The 15,412-nt window shown below is 45.5% G+C and overlaps 2 protein-coding genes across 3 annotated transcripts in view; one reads left to right on the forward strand and one right to left on the reverse strand.

Annotated features, from left to right (window-relative positions):
- Positions 1-1,052, forward strand: part of CSTF3 (cleavage stimulation factor subunit 3) — a 40,345-nt gene extending 39,293 nt beyond the window's left edge. The window contains exon 21 of the mRNA XM_050334958.1: positions 328-1,052. Within this exon, the coding sequence (XP_050190915.1) occupies positions 328-530 (203 nt within the window). The 3' untranslated portion in view covers positions 531-1,052. The remainder of the gene's footprint in view (positions 1-327) is intronic.
- Positions 1,053-14,297, reverse strand: TCP11L1 (t-complex 11 like 1). Of its 2 annotated transcripts, none has more exons than XM_050334961.1 (10): positions 14,200-14,297; positions 11,296-11,463; positions 8,906-9,038; positions 7,934-8,054; positions 7,019-7,239; positions 5,810-5,946; positions 5,181-5,374; positions 4,866-5,047; positions 4,027-4,199; positions 1,053-3,868 (listed from the first exon to the last, which is right to left on the reverse strand). In XM_050334961.1, exons 2-10 carry the CDS (start codon positions 11,447-11,449, stop codon positions 3,633-3,635), a joined length of 1,551 nt encoding a protein of 516 aa, XP_050190918.1. In that variant the 5' UTR covers positions 11,450-11,463; positions 14,200-14,297; the 3' UTR covers positions 1,053-3,632. The 2 variants fall into 2 exon arrangements, with proteins under 2 accessions (XP_050190918.1, XP_050190917.1); XM_050334960.1 differs by lacking the exon at positions 14,200-14,297 and adding an exon at positions 12,196-12,214 and having other exon boundaries at positions 11,296-11,461.
- Positions 14,298-15,412: the final 1,115 nt, after the last annotated feature.

Raw genomic sequence — 15,412 nt, forward strand, 5'->3', positions numbered from 1 at the left:
AATAGCTGTTTAAATCATACACAGTATTTTTAAGGCTTCCTCTGCTGCTAAGCAGAAACTGCTCTGCCTACTTGCTGTACTGTTCCCCAGTAGGCCTCCCTGGTTTATTTAAGCTCACAGATGACCTCAGTGCCTGTGCAGCAGCACCTGCTTTGTAATTAATGTTCACCATTGCTCAGAGTTTCAGGCAGTCAAGACTTAATATTTGCAGAACAGACAGGAAAAATGCTTTATGTCCCAGAAGTCTCCCCCGTTTCTGAATCAGTGATGTCTGATCAGGGAATTCAGGGTTCCCAAATCCAATGAGTCGGTGTCTCTCTCCCAAAGCTGTCGACGAAGCCGTGCGGATCATCACCGGGGGCCTGCCTGAAATAGCTGTGGAGGGCAATGGGCCCGTGGAGAACAACACCATCCTCAACAAGGCTGTGAAGAGATCACACGAGGATTCCGATGACGACGAGGAGAAAGGATCTGTAGTTCCCCCCGTCCATGACATTTACAGAGCGCGGCAGCAGAAGAGAATCCGGTGAAACAAGTCTGGGAGTTCTGCTGTGACAGACAAAGACTCGCATTGAATCAGTCTCTTTAAAAAAAGTCAAGCATTTAAAAGGGACAGCTGCAAACAAACAGACAAACAAAAAAATCCTTGAAAATGGTTTTGTTACTGTGGTGCCTCTTCTCCCGTATGGTTCTTGATCTGAAAACACAACCCGAACAACCTTAGAATGTGCTCTGAACAAAACTAGGTTTTCAGAACCAAAAGTGCAAAATGTCAAAGCTGTATTTTGTTCTTCGAGGGTGTTCACATCTACCACTTGAAATCTCGTGGGTTTTTAACAGTTTTATTTTAAAAACTGGATGGCTTATACTTGTGAAGCATTTTTAATTCACATTTTTTCTGGAAAACAGTTGTTCTCAGTTTGTTCATGTAGTGTCCTGCCTTATTGTCCGTTTTTATTTATGGCAGAATGTAAGAAATCTGTTTTGTAGTTGAAAATCGGGGAAAAAAAACCAAAAAAAACATTCCTTTAAAATAAAAGGATATCCATAACTTCATGCCTCATTCTGGTTTTATTCAAACACAACAAGGTACTTCTTAAATATTACTCAGCCACTTCAAAAGCAATGCTAATAAGACCGTCACAGGAAATTGGTCAGAGCATACATATTAGAATTAGCTTGTTTTCCATTTCTCTAGAGGATACAGTACGCTTTTGCTTGTGATTCCATGAGTGCTTGAAGAAGACAGCATCCTAAGACTAAACTCAGCATATGTTTCAAAGGTGGGTTGTCACAGGCTGCTCCTGGACACCCGCCCCGTCTTCCACTGTAAGGTACAAAGCTAAATGTTAAATAATCAGCTACATCGTTTCACTTGTCATCTTCAAACAAGCTAAAAAATACCACTATATGAGCTCTCAAAGCAGTTTCTGTGAGCACTTGAGCTTTTAACTTGTTACTGGCTGTTCAGAGTGGCACTCTGATAGGATCTTAAGAAGCCCCTTGGACTACGGGACAGGGACTTGGGGAAGTTAAAGACGCTCCCATCTCCAGCAGCACAGCTGCCTGTGGGGAGGGGGAGGGATGAACCCCAAAAAGGGCCAGGTGGAGGAGGGCCTGGCCTTAGCAATCCTGGAATTCCTTCCTTGCTTTGCTACTCAGTTGTATCCCCTGCTTCTGTGAGGATGTGGAGAAACTGTTCGTCAGACAGTCTCATTAAAAAAAACAATTTGGGAAAATCATTAACTAACTTGATTTGCACTGGTGGACAGATCACCTTTGCTGATCCAGACAATGACACACACCACACCAAAAGCCTACTCAGAGCCTTTTTTTTCCTGGCTAACCAACCTCCTGATTTCTGAATGACCAAAGATTCAAAGACACTCATTTTAACTGAGTTCATTCAGCCAAGAGAGAAAAATTTGTCTGAGCTGGTAAATTCTTACAGGGTTTGGTGGTGGTTTTTGTCCCTGGGAGAAGGGGGTTTGTAATCCATGAGAAAAGATTTGGTTTAGAGTTGCATAGGCTAATATAGGAAAAAGGTCTTATTTATCTCATCTTCCTCCAAAACCAAAGTCAGTGCAGCTCTACCCATACTGACATTTAAAGGAAAACTGGAAAGGGAAGCATCAACACTGATTCATAATCAAGTGCTTCTAGAAGTTGTCTTTCTTTGACTAGCTGATTCACAAATTAACCTGGTGGTTGGCAATAAAAGGGCCCTTTTATTTATTTATTTTACATACCTTGTTGTTTGGTTTTTTTTTTCCAAAGACAAGACATTCTGGCTCGGATAGCTTAGTACTTGGAGCACTTACTGTTTATTATAGCTATGAACTTTGCTTTCCTAAAAACCATCAAATATTGATTACTGTAAAACACAGTTGTGCTCAACCAGAGGGAAATTCCAGATGCACTTACCTGCCAGCTGGGTCTGAAGTTGCAGTGAGGCTGTAAGACCACTGAGCTCTTCTGAGAACACTCATCTACACAACACTTCAATAGCTAATTAAATTCAAGGCCTAGAAATATTCTTAAAGTTCCAAGAACACCTCTACAAAGTGGAAAAAAAAAAATCTACTGAAAGTATTCCCTGTATGTTCAAACTAAGTCAATCCCCTCTCACACTACATTAAAATCACTTATACTGCCCATTAGTGCTCTGCACTTCCTGGATATTTTTGAAGACATGATTGAATGTGCAACCATCTCCTGTTGTAGTTAAAAAAAAAAACAAAAAAACCCCAAAACAAGTAAAATTTCCAGCCTAAAGTTTCACACGCTTTAAATCCACCTTCTGAAAGTGACACAGATTTACTTTAAAATTAGTATTTCACATAAAAAGGAGGAAACTACTAGCAAAACAAGGTAAGAAATACCACTTTTATCAAAACATTTTAGCTCTGCCCTTCTTAAGTCTTTACAAGAGATAAATACAGCTGCAATCTATAAGATTGCCACCTTTGTTAAGTACTGTACATAGCAGAGGACAGTTACCCAATAACCAGAAAATTTACTACAAAAATATATTATGTTTTGTAACATCTGCAGGTAAACAGCAAAAAAACGCTATTAAAAATGCAGTAAAATGCAGAAAAAACTAGTAGCCTACCATAGTGATCATAATGTTACAATAAAGTGCTGTTTGGGTTGGTTTTGTGTCAGAGTTCCTCTTACCTAGAATTTTAGCTTTCTTACTTCCTTAAAGTAAGATATTTTTAAAACCGTTATCACCCCTTCTGGGACGAACCATTGCTAAACTGCTCTGGATTAATTAAACTGAATTCACTGTAAATTAAAAGAGTTAAATGCCCTAAAATGAGCCACTTAAATACCAAGTTCTGTTCTTCAACTTGCCCTGCCTAGAATCAACTCCAAAATGTAAAAAAATTACAGCCAGAAAACTACCACAACATTCCCCCCTAGCTTGCACCCTTACATTAAAAATGCATCTCTCATCATTGGCTTCAGAACCCCTTTCTGCACCTCGAGTATTTCCCTCACCAGCCATCACTCGTGAATTAGAAGGAACCGGTATTTACACGGAAAGCTGTTTTTCCTAGACAAATATTGGTACAATTTTTATTTAATAGCTGACAATACCGTTATTGGTAGCACACAAACTGGGTTTAGGACTCTTCTGGCTTCCCTACAAGTTGGGATTCTCCCTTAGTCAGTATTTTGCCAAGGACTGCATCATAGTAAGGGCTGAAGACCATCCTGTTGTAGTTGACGAGACGAACGTACTTGGCAGCAACCTCTTCCAGCTCCCTCTGGATAGGGCCTAACCCTCCAGGGATGGCAGGCAGTGTTTTCTGGTGACTGGAGGCAAGATGATTCTCCAGGAACTTTTGAATTCGAGAATCTGTCAAAAAAAAATGGGGTTGGGTTTGTTTTCAGAATGGTGTGAGCCCGAACACAGTCGAGTATCCGAGACGTGAAATGGGAAGCCCAGCACGACACAGCCCCACCAGTCACCCAGAGGACGCTCACAGGAGAGCAGAGCAGCGGTGCCAGACGTACCTATGAGCCTGCAGATGGTGTTATCTGGATTGGCCACTGCTTGGATCTGCCCTTTGAGCACAGTCTCTCTCTCTGCTGAGAAGGGGGTGAAGCCGTGCTGGGAAAGGCAGCTGTTCACTTCAGCACACACCTTCTCCCCGATGGTGGCCAGAGATTCCTTCAGGTTAAAGGAGCTACAGAATGTGGAGCAGAGCGTTACTGAACCAGGTATTTACTTCTGTCTCACCTTGTAAAGACAAACCATTCAATTCCAGTTGCCTCACTGATCAAATGCAACGGAAAAAGCATAATGCAGATAAAGCCAGAATTATAAAGAATAGTACCTTTTAGAGATATATGAAAAATAAAGCTGAGCTCTAAACCAAGGAAGTAGGAGAACATTAAAGACTTCCAGCCTGACCAATCCATACACATGAGAGCTGACTTTCTGCGTGCAGACAGCTCTGACTAACACCCAACCAGTTAGCAACCCTTACGTGTAATAGCAATCACTCTGCATCTGTAAGCAGTTTGCTGTGCCACACTCAGGTTCTTGGGGGAGCCTGGCCCAAACCATGAGCAGGGTTAGCTGCTGGCCCCCTCATGTGCCAGCCTGGCATCATAAAAGCACACTGGAAAAGCAGTGTGTGCGTTTCATGAAAGAACAGAGCAAGAAAAGACAGCCCTCCGAGTGAGTGAGCTGAAGAAAAATCGTCAGCCTGGGTTCTTGGAAAGCCCTCAGCACCTTCCCTGCCTATCCTGCAGTCCAGGAGGAGACAGAGAGCCTTACACTGGTTATTTACCAGGGTGAGAACAGAGCTACACCTGCCCCTGAGTGAGCAGGACCGTTCCATACTCACGGAAGATGCGTTCCCGTCAGCAGCACCTTGACAATGGTTTTGATTTTCTCGGCAAATCCAGGCACGTCGACGAGCGCTGGGCCTGCTGCACTGAAGGTGACCAGGAGCACTGTCCCAACCAGGAGGAGCTGCTCCAGCTCCAGCTGTATTTCCAGGAAGCGGGTCTGGTCCATGAGCAGTGTCTGCAAGGAGGGAGGAACCAGCACGGGACGGGGTCAGTTTGCTGGGCTGGGAAGGGACACCGGGATGCAACAGGAAAGGTAAGACAATGACACAAGCACAGCACCCTTTTTTTTTTTTTTGTTAAATACCTACTTCTGGAAAAGGCCTGTTCACATGATCCCACTTCAGGAGCTTCAAATAGGCCTGATTTTGTACAGCAGTGAAGCACAGGGTGGAGGCTCCACCGGTAGCACCGTCGTTAGAGCGGGGAGGCAACGTTTCACGTCCCAGCTTTGCAAGATCATCCGCTGCCTCTTGCAACCACTTTGTGACGAGGTCTAAAGAATCTGCAGGAGCAAGGGAAAAAAAAATCTCGTCAGGAAAACTCCCTCTCCAAGTTGGGTTTTTTACCACCAATAATTTCCAAACTATCCCATTAGTTACTATGACCAACACCCACAGTACCAGTTGATGACATGCATTTCATTTATTGCATCAAGCAGAACATCTAAAACAAAACCACACAGCTACAGGAAATCAGAGGTGAGATGATGCTGGGTAATCATGCCCTACACTGTATTGAAATTAAACTGGATTCCAGAGCACTAAGTGCAGAACTATTGTTCTGGCAGATTTTTTTTCTAACCACAGTTTTGGGGCACAAGCTGTCATTTATCATATGAACTTATAAAAATATCTGGGGTTTTTTTCATGTTCTACAAGCAAAGACACGCAGTTTACTAGGAGGTCACAGGGGAAGAAAGAAAGGAACAAAGTCATACTTGGCTGTTTCTCAAGAAACTCCTGAAACTTCTTTCTTTCATATTCAGCAGACTGCTGCATTAATTTTGGCCTAATACTACTGACAGCGAAGTTTGCCATATCCATTTTCATTAGGTCTAATACAGAGAAAATGGCTCTAAACAAACAAACAGAAAAAGTTATTCAAGGCTGCAGATGTTTCAGAGGTGCTGTTTACACGATTTATTACAGACTGTCTAAGGAAAGAGCAAAAAACATGCATGGGAAACAGTACCAGGGTGCTTAACCATTTAAAAGCGTGAGACAGGGAGAAAGCTTGAGCAAGCATGTACATGCAGGCATGTGCCTCTTCCAAGGAGGAAAGAACTCTTGCTCTCCTGTAAAAAAGCCTCCATGGGAATTAACTTCACTAGCTCCATAGATTGTATCTCCCAGGATGTGCAATGTTGTATCTTGAATACATAAAAAGCCATCTGGGTTTCCAAGCTTGCATGCTCTCTCTGTTGGCAGCCTAGAAAGCCAACCTCAGTGGGAAGTGAATAATCAGACTCAAGGGAAAAAAAAGAAAAGAAAAACAAACACAAAAGAAAAAAACAAACCACCAAAGAACACCTTAATTTCAAAGCAACCTAATTCCTGCTGGCCATAATTCTGCCAAGTCAATCCTGAACTCTTGGAAGCTTTGCAAATTAGAAAACAGCAAGGCTGGTGAAACTTCTACTTATTGAGAGCTTGAGCTGAGAACAGGGTGACAAAGCAGAAGCTCCCAGCTGTGGGTACAACACACTCCCTTCAGAACCGACAGGACTTCATACAGGGAGCGGGGCAAAGAGAGCTCAAACTGGGAGGAAAGGACAAACTGGTTGGAAACCAGTAGTACTTCTTTCCTATGCTCCTGTGGGCTCTTTTTTCTCCTTTTGCTGTTGATGTTAATTTTTGTTACAAACTGACTATTCCCCTGCTGTCTTAAGGCTTGGATGCATTTGGCATTTAAGAAAGTGTCCCTCACTGACATGCAGGGGCCAGACAAACACCCCAACTCACCAGAACAGAGGTGGTCCCTGTTAATGACTCCTGGAGCATCTCTCCCCTTCACACCCACAGCTGTTTCCCTTTCCCTAACACTCTTTTTTATCAAGGAGCTGCCCTGCTGGAACACACACCCCCACACACACATCTAAAACTATTAAAGGGACTCTGAGCATGACTAATAAACACCATTTCAGTACCTGAACAGAGGAACTATTTCATGAATGTCATTCAGTTTCTTAATTTCTTCATCTCGGGCTGGAGCACAGAGAGTCCCCATCATCCCAATAACAAACTTGACCAACTTGGAAATGTCGAGGGCCCCGTTTTCTGCCTCCTGTTTTATCAAATCCAGATCAAGGACTTCTGTAATCTGGTTTCTCAGTCTAGTATGACCAGGCAACAAGAAAGACAGGAGATTCTGAAATGGAAGGTTTTTAACAGTGCATTAGTTCTACATATCAAAGAGCACAAGGATCCAAACCACTTCTTACAGAATCAGAGAATCACACAGTGGTTTGGGTAGGGAAGGGACCCTAAAGATCATTTGGTTCCAAGCAGGGACACCTCTCACTAGACCAGGTTGCTCAATGCCCCATCCAACCTGGCCTTGGACACTTCAAGGGATGGGGCATATTCTTATTTAAATAAAATGCCCTTTAAAAGTACAATTTTCTTATTTATTTTTTTTTTAACCAACCACTCACCAACTCCAGATGTTTCACCTTGTTCTGTGGGATACTGAAGTTACTAAATGGTAAATACTCTGTGGCACAGATCATACTTCAGACTACTGTGCTCAGTTTTATCAGCCCAGTGTCGGGGCATCCCATTGATTCCATAACTAATCATCACTGCCATAACACGAAGGAAGCTTGGAATTATGAAACTGGTATTACTTACCTTTTAATTATCTTGCATGGGTTTGCATTTGGCTTTAAATTCAAATTTCTCCTCTGGGGTTATACAACTTATTTACGTTCACAGAGAATGGTACAGTAATGAAAAAGAGCACAGGAGTCTTTTATGGAAAGCCAAGCTTCAACCACTTTTGCTCATTCATATCAATGCACTACTCAAATTCAATAATTCCCTTTGGTATCACACCATCTTACCTCTTTAATTTCTCCCAGCAGTTTAATTGCATGATCATATGTTGGTGGATCTTCCTTCAACTGAGCTTCCAGACAATCCCAGAAAGCTTTATGCACAATATCTCTTACTTTCTTCTCCAAGCTGGGGGTAAACATGACCAGTTAAAAAGGATGACACTTGTCTCTGCACCACCTTACAAAGATAACCTGCAGCTCCTGAGGAAGAGCACGTAATAGTATGTATATAATGTAATAATGAATATATGATGATTAACAGGGAAGAGATCTGTCATTTTATGTTACTTGGAAAAGCAGGAAAAACTGGACACAGGATTTGGAATGGTTTATGTCCTAATAAAGGGTCACACACAAGCAAAGATGGCTACAAATTAAAGTACTTGAAAGTTTATCCTATGCTACACCTAAACTAGACAACTGGAAATAAAAAAATTAATCACAAAAATTATAGTTTGTCTTCCAAAGACCAGCATTCATGTTCCTTTTAAAGGCCTCACTAAGTAAAGGCAATTCTACCAGGTAAAATTCATTAGTAAACCTAACAGAAATGAAGCAACTTCCCTGACACAAAAGCTTCTGTGTCTCAGGGCATAAATATTGCAGCTACTGTGAGATAAGGGCCCAGAGCAGTTTGTGTAAAAAAAAAAAACAACAGACAAATTCCACTGCTTCAGTACCAATTCCTACTTCCAAATGCTGCAGTCAAACTGGGCTGTGTGGGAGGCTGCAGCCTCAGACTCCTGGGACAAGGAACCACAGCACCCTGGGATTTGTCCCACAGATGCCCAAACAATTACTCCAAGAGGCTCCCCTCTCATGCTCACACACATCTCTACCAGGCACTGCCAGACGAGATACCAAGCCAGAGCCTCCACCTGATCCCCCAGAGCTGCCCTGCAGTTCTACAAAGGCAAACTTTATCTGCAGAGATATATAGAGACACATTTCCATGGATGTATTAGGTAACAATCTCACCTGTGTTCTGGTAACTCGGCTGGTTTTATCTGGAAGTCTCCATTGACCACGATCTCGTGTGCTAATGCCATGTTGGTGACTCCCTTGGCTGTTTCCATGAGCTCCTCTATGGACACAGGCCGAGGAGGGCTGGCTGCAATGTGAATTGTTACACTGTCAGACACTTCTCTACAAAACCTGCAGAAAATAAAGTCTGCTAAGGCTTTTGGACCCTTTCCACCTCACTGGCAGTACAGAGGGCGAAATGACAGTGTCATCTGAAGATTCTTTGCCTTCCCTTCCTTTCCCATCTGGTGGATGACACAGGTTTGGAGCATTACAGGAAGCAAAGTGAGTCCCAGTTGATATTCAGGGCTCAGAACCTGTTTCCAAGTTCTATCAAGCTGTTTTAAGAACCAAACCCAAACAAAACCCCACATCCAAACCAGTACTTCTTTAGGATGGATTAATAGCATCTTACCATCTTTCTCCATACTGTGGGAAGAAATAATTAAAATTACCAGCATTTCCACCACACTATTTCCACATGTTTTGTGCAGATGCTGCCATTTCAATTTTACATTTTTCAAGGAAATTACTTCATCTTTAAAGCAGTCAGCAAACAAATCACAAAAGTGTTAAGCAGTAACACTCCAGTAGCTAATTATCCTCATTACTTCCAGCGTGACTGGCACTCCTCCAAGCTCCTCTTTTCCCCCAGAGGCCACCATCCAAGCAACAAAGGATGTCAAGACTTAATCCCAGCTCAAATGCCTAAGATCTCTTTCCCTGGCAGGCATTTGGGACTGACCAGGATGGACCAGCAGCTTCAAACTGGGCCCTGGGGCACATAAGTGAGTAGGAGGAAGCACCAAACACGACAAAACACCAGAAAGGCAGAGCAGGTGCCAAGGGTGCAGGTCCTGCTGGTTAGGGGAGTGATCCCACCTCACTGAAGCCCCCTGAAAGCACTGATTCTTTGTGGTGAAGGGTCCTCCCTGCTGTGCAGTGTCAGTGCACACTGTGTGTGTGTGTGTGAGCCAGGAGCAACACACTAATCCCAAAATGAAAGAACTGAACCAGGGATCTTCATAGGCTGGGTTCACTGAGATATGTTTTAGGCAAACTATTATGACGGTCTCATTTGATAACCCATGCTGATTTGACTTAGGCAATTACAAAGAAAAGGTCTTTTATAAGTAACTGTCCATCACTTGTCTGGCACTCGGAGCTCTTCTGAGCACATGCAGTGTGGTTCCAATGTGCTGATTCTTCACTAACGCCTTGCTCTTCTCCTGCAGCCCTCCTAAATCCTCTTTTCCTTCTGCCTGGAGCTTAATGTTGCAGAGTGACTCCGGGAACACAGCAAGGATTGATATTCTGAGAAGAACCAGCAGACAGCAGCGCTCACAGCTGAATGAGAGTGCTCTTGTCCCACTGCCAAATGACTTCACTCCAGCAGTGGGTGCACTAAAAGCCAAGACTCTCATTTACCACGGAACACTCTTAAATCACATGATCTGCTCCCTTTAAACAAGGGAAGGGCTTGAAACCAACCACTTCTTTGTGGTACAGTGCAGTGCAAGACCGTGCTGTGCTTTTCACTTTCACGTGTCCAGAGCCCCTCTCCACACGTACATCCCATTTCCCATCAGGCATAAGAAATAAACTCCCCAGAACACCTCCTCTGTGTGACATGGCACTAAACACAGCACTAAACCTCAAGTGATAATCAACTCCATTAAAAAATAAAAAGAATACAGCAAGCAAAGTGTTACAGAGACACTCTCCACAGAAATTTAGAGCTGGTTGTCTGAGTGCTTTTGCCTCTTTGGGTTGAATCCCTGGAGCCAGAAAACTTCCCCTTGGTTTCATCTACAGATTTGCCAGGAATATTTGGTAGCCACATTGCATCCAGCTCCTCGTGTTAAAAGCAGAACGACAAGGAAAAATACGCCTTAGGAATAAGCTTAAAATATACAGCATTAGGATGAAATATACAAATTTCCATCTACATTGTGAGGGGGATGACAGGACATTCCTTTGTTGATAGCAGCCTTCCTTGCCCTGCAGTGGAAACAGAGAGGCTGCAACAATCCAGAAGGTTCAGCTGATAAGGCAAACAGCAGCAGCAGTAGCTGGAACACCCCAGGATGGTGCCCTACCCCTTCCATGAGCACAAACACACCAGGGTGTTTAAGATATCTGTGGATCAGAGCAGCACGGTCAGCATGAACAATGAGGTACTAAAGGAAAGTGGGGAGAAAGGTGTTACAGCATCAGGAGTCACACCACATTCCACTGCAAGACACTCAAACTGGCACAGAGTGGTGTAGAACATCAGGATTGCCTCCACCAAAAACTAGAGAACGTTCTGTTTTCATTACTTTCCATGCAGCAGTTTTGCTTACACTTGGGGGTGTCATCTCTGTGTGACCCTGGAGGGCTCTGCCGTATCCTTTTCCGGACAGACTGATCCGGGTTGTCCGAGTTCTCCTCCTGAGCATCCTCCGAACCGCTCAGCTTTTCTTCACTTGAGTGGAGCTTGTCAGGATTCTGAGACATTTTCAGCTGGTTCTCTACAAAAAAAAAAGAAAAAAATATGGAAAAGGGAATGAAAACATCACCAGGAGTTCTCTTGATTAAGAAAAAAATTAAGAATGAAAGAATTCTTCTGAGGGATTATATGATGTCATCCCTATAATGGTAGGAGACCTGGACTCAGTGACTCACTTCCCATTTCCCACAAAATGGGATGCTTTCAACACAGCTGCCATTTATTAATCTGCATTCCTACTAAGTTCTCAAAAATGTGACACTGCTCCCTTGCCATAGTGATACAGATGAGAGAGAAAAAGATATTTAGTTCTCTTTCTCAGCGTTGCTTCTGAGAGAGCAGTGAAAAACACCTTCAGAACAGTACTACAAAGATGTTTTACACAGCAATAAATCTTCCTGAACATAACACACTCCCAAACCACGATCTACCTCAACTTCTCAGAACTTAAAAGCTTTCACTCTGAGCCATCCAAAAGCATTAAGAAGCAGGAAAAGGACCAGAGAGAAATCAATATAAAATTCTACTCCCGTATTTTCGTTCCATGCAAGAGTTGTGATTTATGCATAAAATTCAGGGGGTTTAAAATTAAGACAGTAAAGAATAGTTACAGTATTTAAAATATTAGTTTATTAGACACCATATTACATTAATTTTTTATTATATTACCAAGATATTTATATTAAATCACAGATACATGTAGTGTACCCCAAGTTATTAAGAAAAAAATTACCCTAAGAAAAGCAAGTCTCACCATTCATTATCTGCACTTATTTCACCCTCAGATTTCTCTCTGAAGAATGCAGTTTGTACATCCACCACGAACACTGTCATGCAGGAAGCTGCTGTTAGGACTCCAGTTATACAGAAATCTGTTAGAGAGCATATGATGTCTCTAACTCAATTAAATAGCCTGGATGTTCTGTGAAGGGGGAGTCAGAAACCGAGTCTGCCTTTCAAAATAAAAGGAAGCTCCTGGAAAAACTTCCTCTTTCCCCCCTGGTCTCCCACCAGCCCCACTTCCAAAATTTGGAAGGAACAAGCTCTGAGCAAGAGATTCACCCTCCAGAGGCACCTCACAGCTATTCGGAGGAAATACTTGCAGCATCAAAGAGGATGCAGCAGAAGCAAGCAACAGTGCAGAAATATAAAATGCAACCCAGAAACTGTTTTATGTTCACCCAAGAGCTGTAATAACCAACCCTGCTCCATCAGTGCTTAATTGACTGCACCAGTGGGATTCTACAGGACAGCTGGAAAGCTCAGTGCATGTAAGAAACAGTTTTGTTCCCCAGCAATGACTCAGGATCATCATCTTGCTCGATGCCGTGAGAGACAACAGCACGCAACGCTTGCCCACAGCGCTGTGAGATTCCTATTTTAGAAAGGCAAACAGCACAAAAAGCAGGGGACAAACCTTCCTAGTGCCTCTCAATCTCTCACTGCACTTTAAGCTCACTATGCTGAAAAAGCAAGGAAATATTATGATATACCTTACTTACAGAGGGGAAACCGAGGTGTGAGTTGAGTTGCCTGAGGACTCACAGAAGATAAATGACAGGGACAACATGACAATCAGTCTCGTGACTGCTACCCCCAGCTTTGCCCACCAGGTCATCACTCCTACCACGCAGACTACATCCCATAAAACGGCAGCTCGAGAGCTACGTCCTCAAACCCAAAAGTTTCATTTAATTACCACTTGTCTAAAGAAAGTCCTATTTCAGCTGTGGAAGGCGGGTACAAGAACTCCTGGGCCATTCTACCAAATGACTGCTCAGCAGATGAGTTAAACGGGCACACTTGCTGGTTTAGTTGTTTAGTTTGCAATAGTCTACTCTTTTCTGCTGGATTACTGCTATTATTTGCCAGAACACGTCTAGAACATATCCTCTTTCCACTGGGTAAATAAGCTCGACAATACCTCTTCCAGAAGCACAATCATCATCTTTCCTTTCACAGAAACAATTCTGCCTCTCAATGGAGCAAAGTCTCCTTCTTGGCACTTTCATTTATTTTTAATAAAAACAGAAACGCAGGAGGAAAAACCCAACAGATCAAAATTTAAACAAAATTATTTTTTACACTGGCTCTTTTCACCGAAGGTCCTCAAGCCATCTGATGCGCACCAGCACTGAACAAATTTCGCTGTGCATCCATGGAGCACACCTTAATCGAGGTCGAAGCAGCTCCTCCTCACCTCCAGCGCTGCCCCACTGCTCCTAACCCTGAGGGCTGCCCGGCTCCAGGCTTCATTCCAGCGCTGAGCCCTCTCCCCGCCCTTCCCTCTGTTCACCTGCCGCATCGCAGCCTCCTTTTCCCCCGTCCCCCTTCCAGATGACCAGGGTTTTCTGGTGAAATCCCGCAGTTTTCCCCCCGCAGCCCGCTCCGTGCGAGGCCCTCCCCGGTCCCTCCCCGCGGGAGCGCACGGGGGGCCGTCCCCACCGCACCCCGCCCGCCGGCGGCCCCGGGCCGGGCACGGCTCCTCCCGGCGCCGCTGCCGAGCCTCAGCAATGGGCCACGGGGGGGAAACGAGCCCGGGGCGGGCTGTGGGATGCGCAGTGAGCACGGGGATGCGGTGCCGAGCTCACACAGCCGAGCTCACCCCGCGGCCCCGGCGCAGCCCTGCCCGGCCGGGCCCGGAGCCGCCGCGGCGCCCCCTCGCCGGTGCCGGGCTCAGGCTCGGGCATTGCCCGCCGCTCTCCCACCGCCCCCGAGCCCCCAGGGCAGCCCCCCGGGCCGGGCCGCCCCCTCTTACCGCCGCTCGGAGCAGGGGCCGCGGCCGCCGGCGCTGACGGGCCCGGCTCCCTCCCGGCGGCCGCGGAGCGGGGCTGGGCCGGCGCCGCAGCCCCAGCGCAGGGCGGGCCGCGGCGGCTCCGGGGCGGGGCGAGGGGCCCCGGCGCCGGGAACGGGGGGTTTTCCCTCAGGGAAGGGGCGAGGAGCCGCTCGGCTCCGCGCTGAGGGAGCGCCGACTGCCCTCAGGGCTCCCGGCGGCTTTGGGGACCAGCGAGGTCCCGGCCCCAAACAGAGCAAGGGCTGCGCCCCAATAACCTGCGCCGGGGCTCCACAGAATCAGCGAAAGACCCCTTGGAAAGAATTTGGAAAAGACGCCTGAGGTCGTCGAGTGCAAACTTTGACCTAACACCACCTTGACCGTGGCACTCAGTGCCGCAACCAGTCTCTTAAATACCTCCAGGGACGGTGACTCCACCACCTCCCTGGGCAGCCCACTGCAATGCCCAGTCACTCTCTCTGTAAAGAATTTCTTCCCAATGTCTGATCTAAACCTCCCCTGGCGGAGCTTAAGACCCTGCCCTCTTGTCCTGCTGCTGGTCGCCTGGAAGAAGAGACTGATGCCCACCTGGCTACACCCTCGTGTCAGGGAGTGGAGAGTGATGAGGTGTCCCCTGAGCCTCCTCTCTCCAGGCTCAACAAGCCCAGCTCCCTGAGCCGCTCCTCACAGCCCTTCTGCTCTAACACAGAGGGATAGAGAGATGTGCGACTGCTTCAACCACACTGGACCGAGTCAGATTAAACCCACCCCAGCAAGCAGGGAAAGCAGCCGTGCCTTGTCCTTGCTGTCATCCTTAAGACACCTCATCCTCCCAAGTGAAATCTTAGCTACTTATAGAGGAGAGGGGTGGCCCTGCGGACCCTGCCTTGTGCCCACCGGTGAACATTCCCACCCCGTTCCTCCCTGCAGGCTGCTTTTCCGTACCCTGAGAGCAAACTTGGCAGCAGAGCCAGCCCAGTGACTCACAGGGCAGGATCTGTAATTCAGAACTCTCACTGCAGCAGGCAATGCCCACAGGCAGGAACTCATTTTCAAGATAGAAATCTCATCCTCTTACCCATGGTGTTAAATCAGGCAGGAGTTAGAAAGGGAATATACTTCCGCAGAAGAGGGAACCAATGCAGCACCATAAGTAACTTATTTTAACATATTTTTCCTAAGAACAAGGAACTGCCTT

Source organism: Myiozetetes cayanensis, unplaced genomic scaffold (assembly GCF_022539395.1).
Source record: "Myiozetetes cayanensis isolate MyiCay16 unplaced genomic scaffold, myiCay2020 scf6-25, whole genome shotgun sequence".
NCBI lineage: Eukaryota > Metazoa > Chordata > Aves > Passeriformes > Tyrannidae > Myiozetetes > Myiozetetes cayanensis.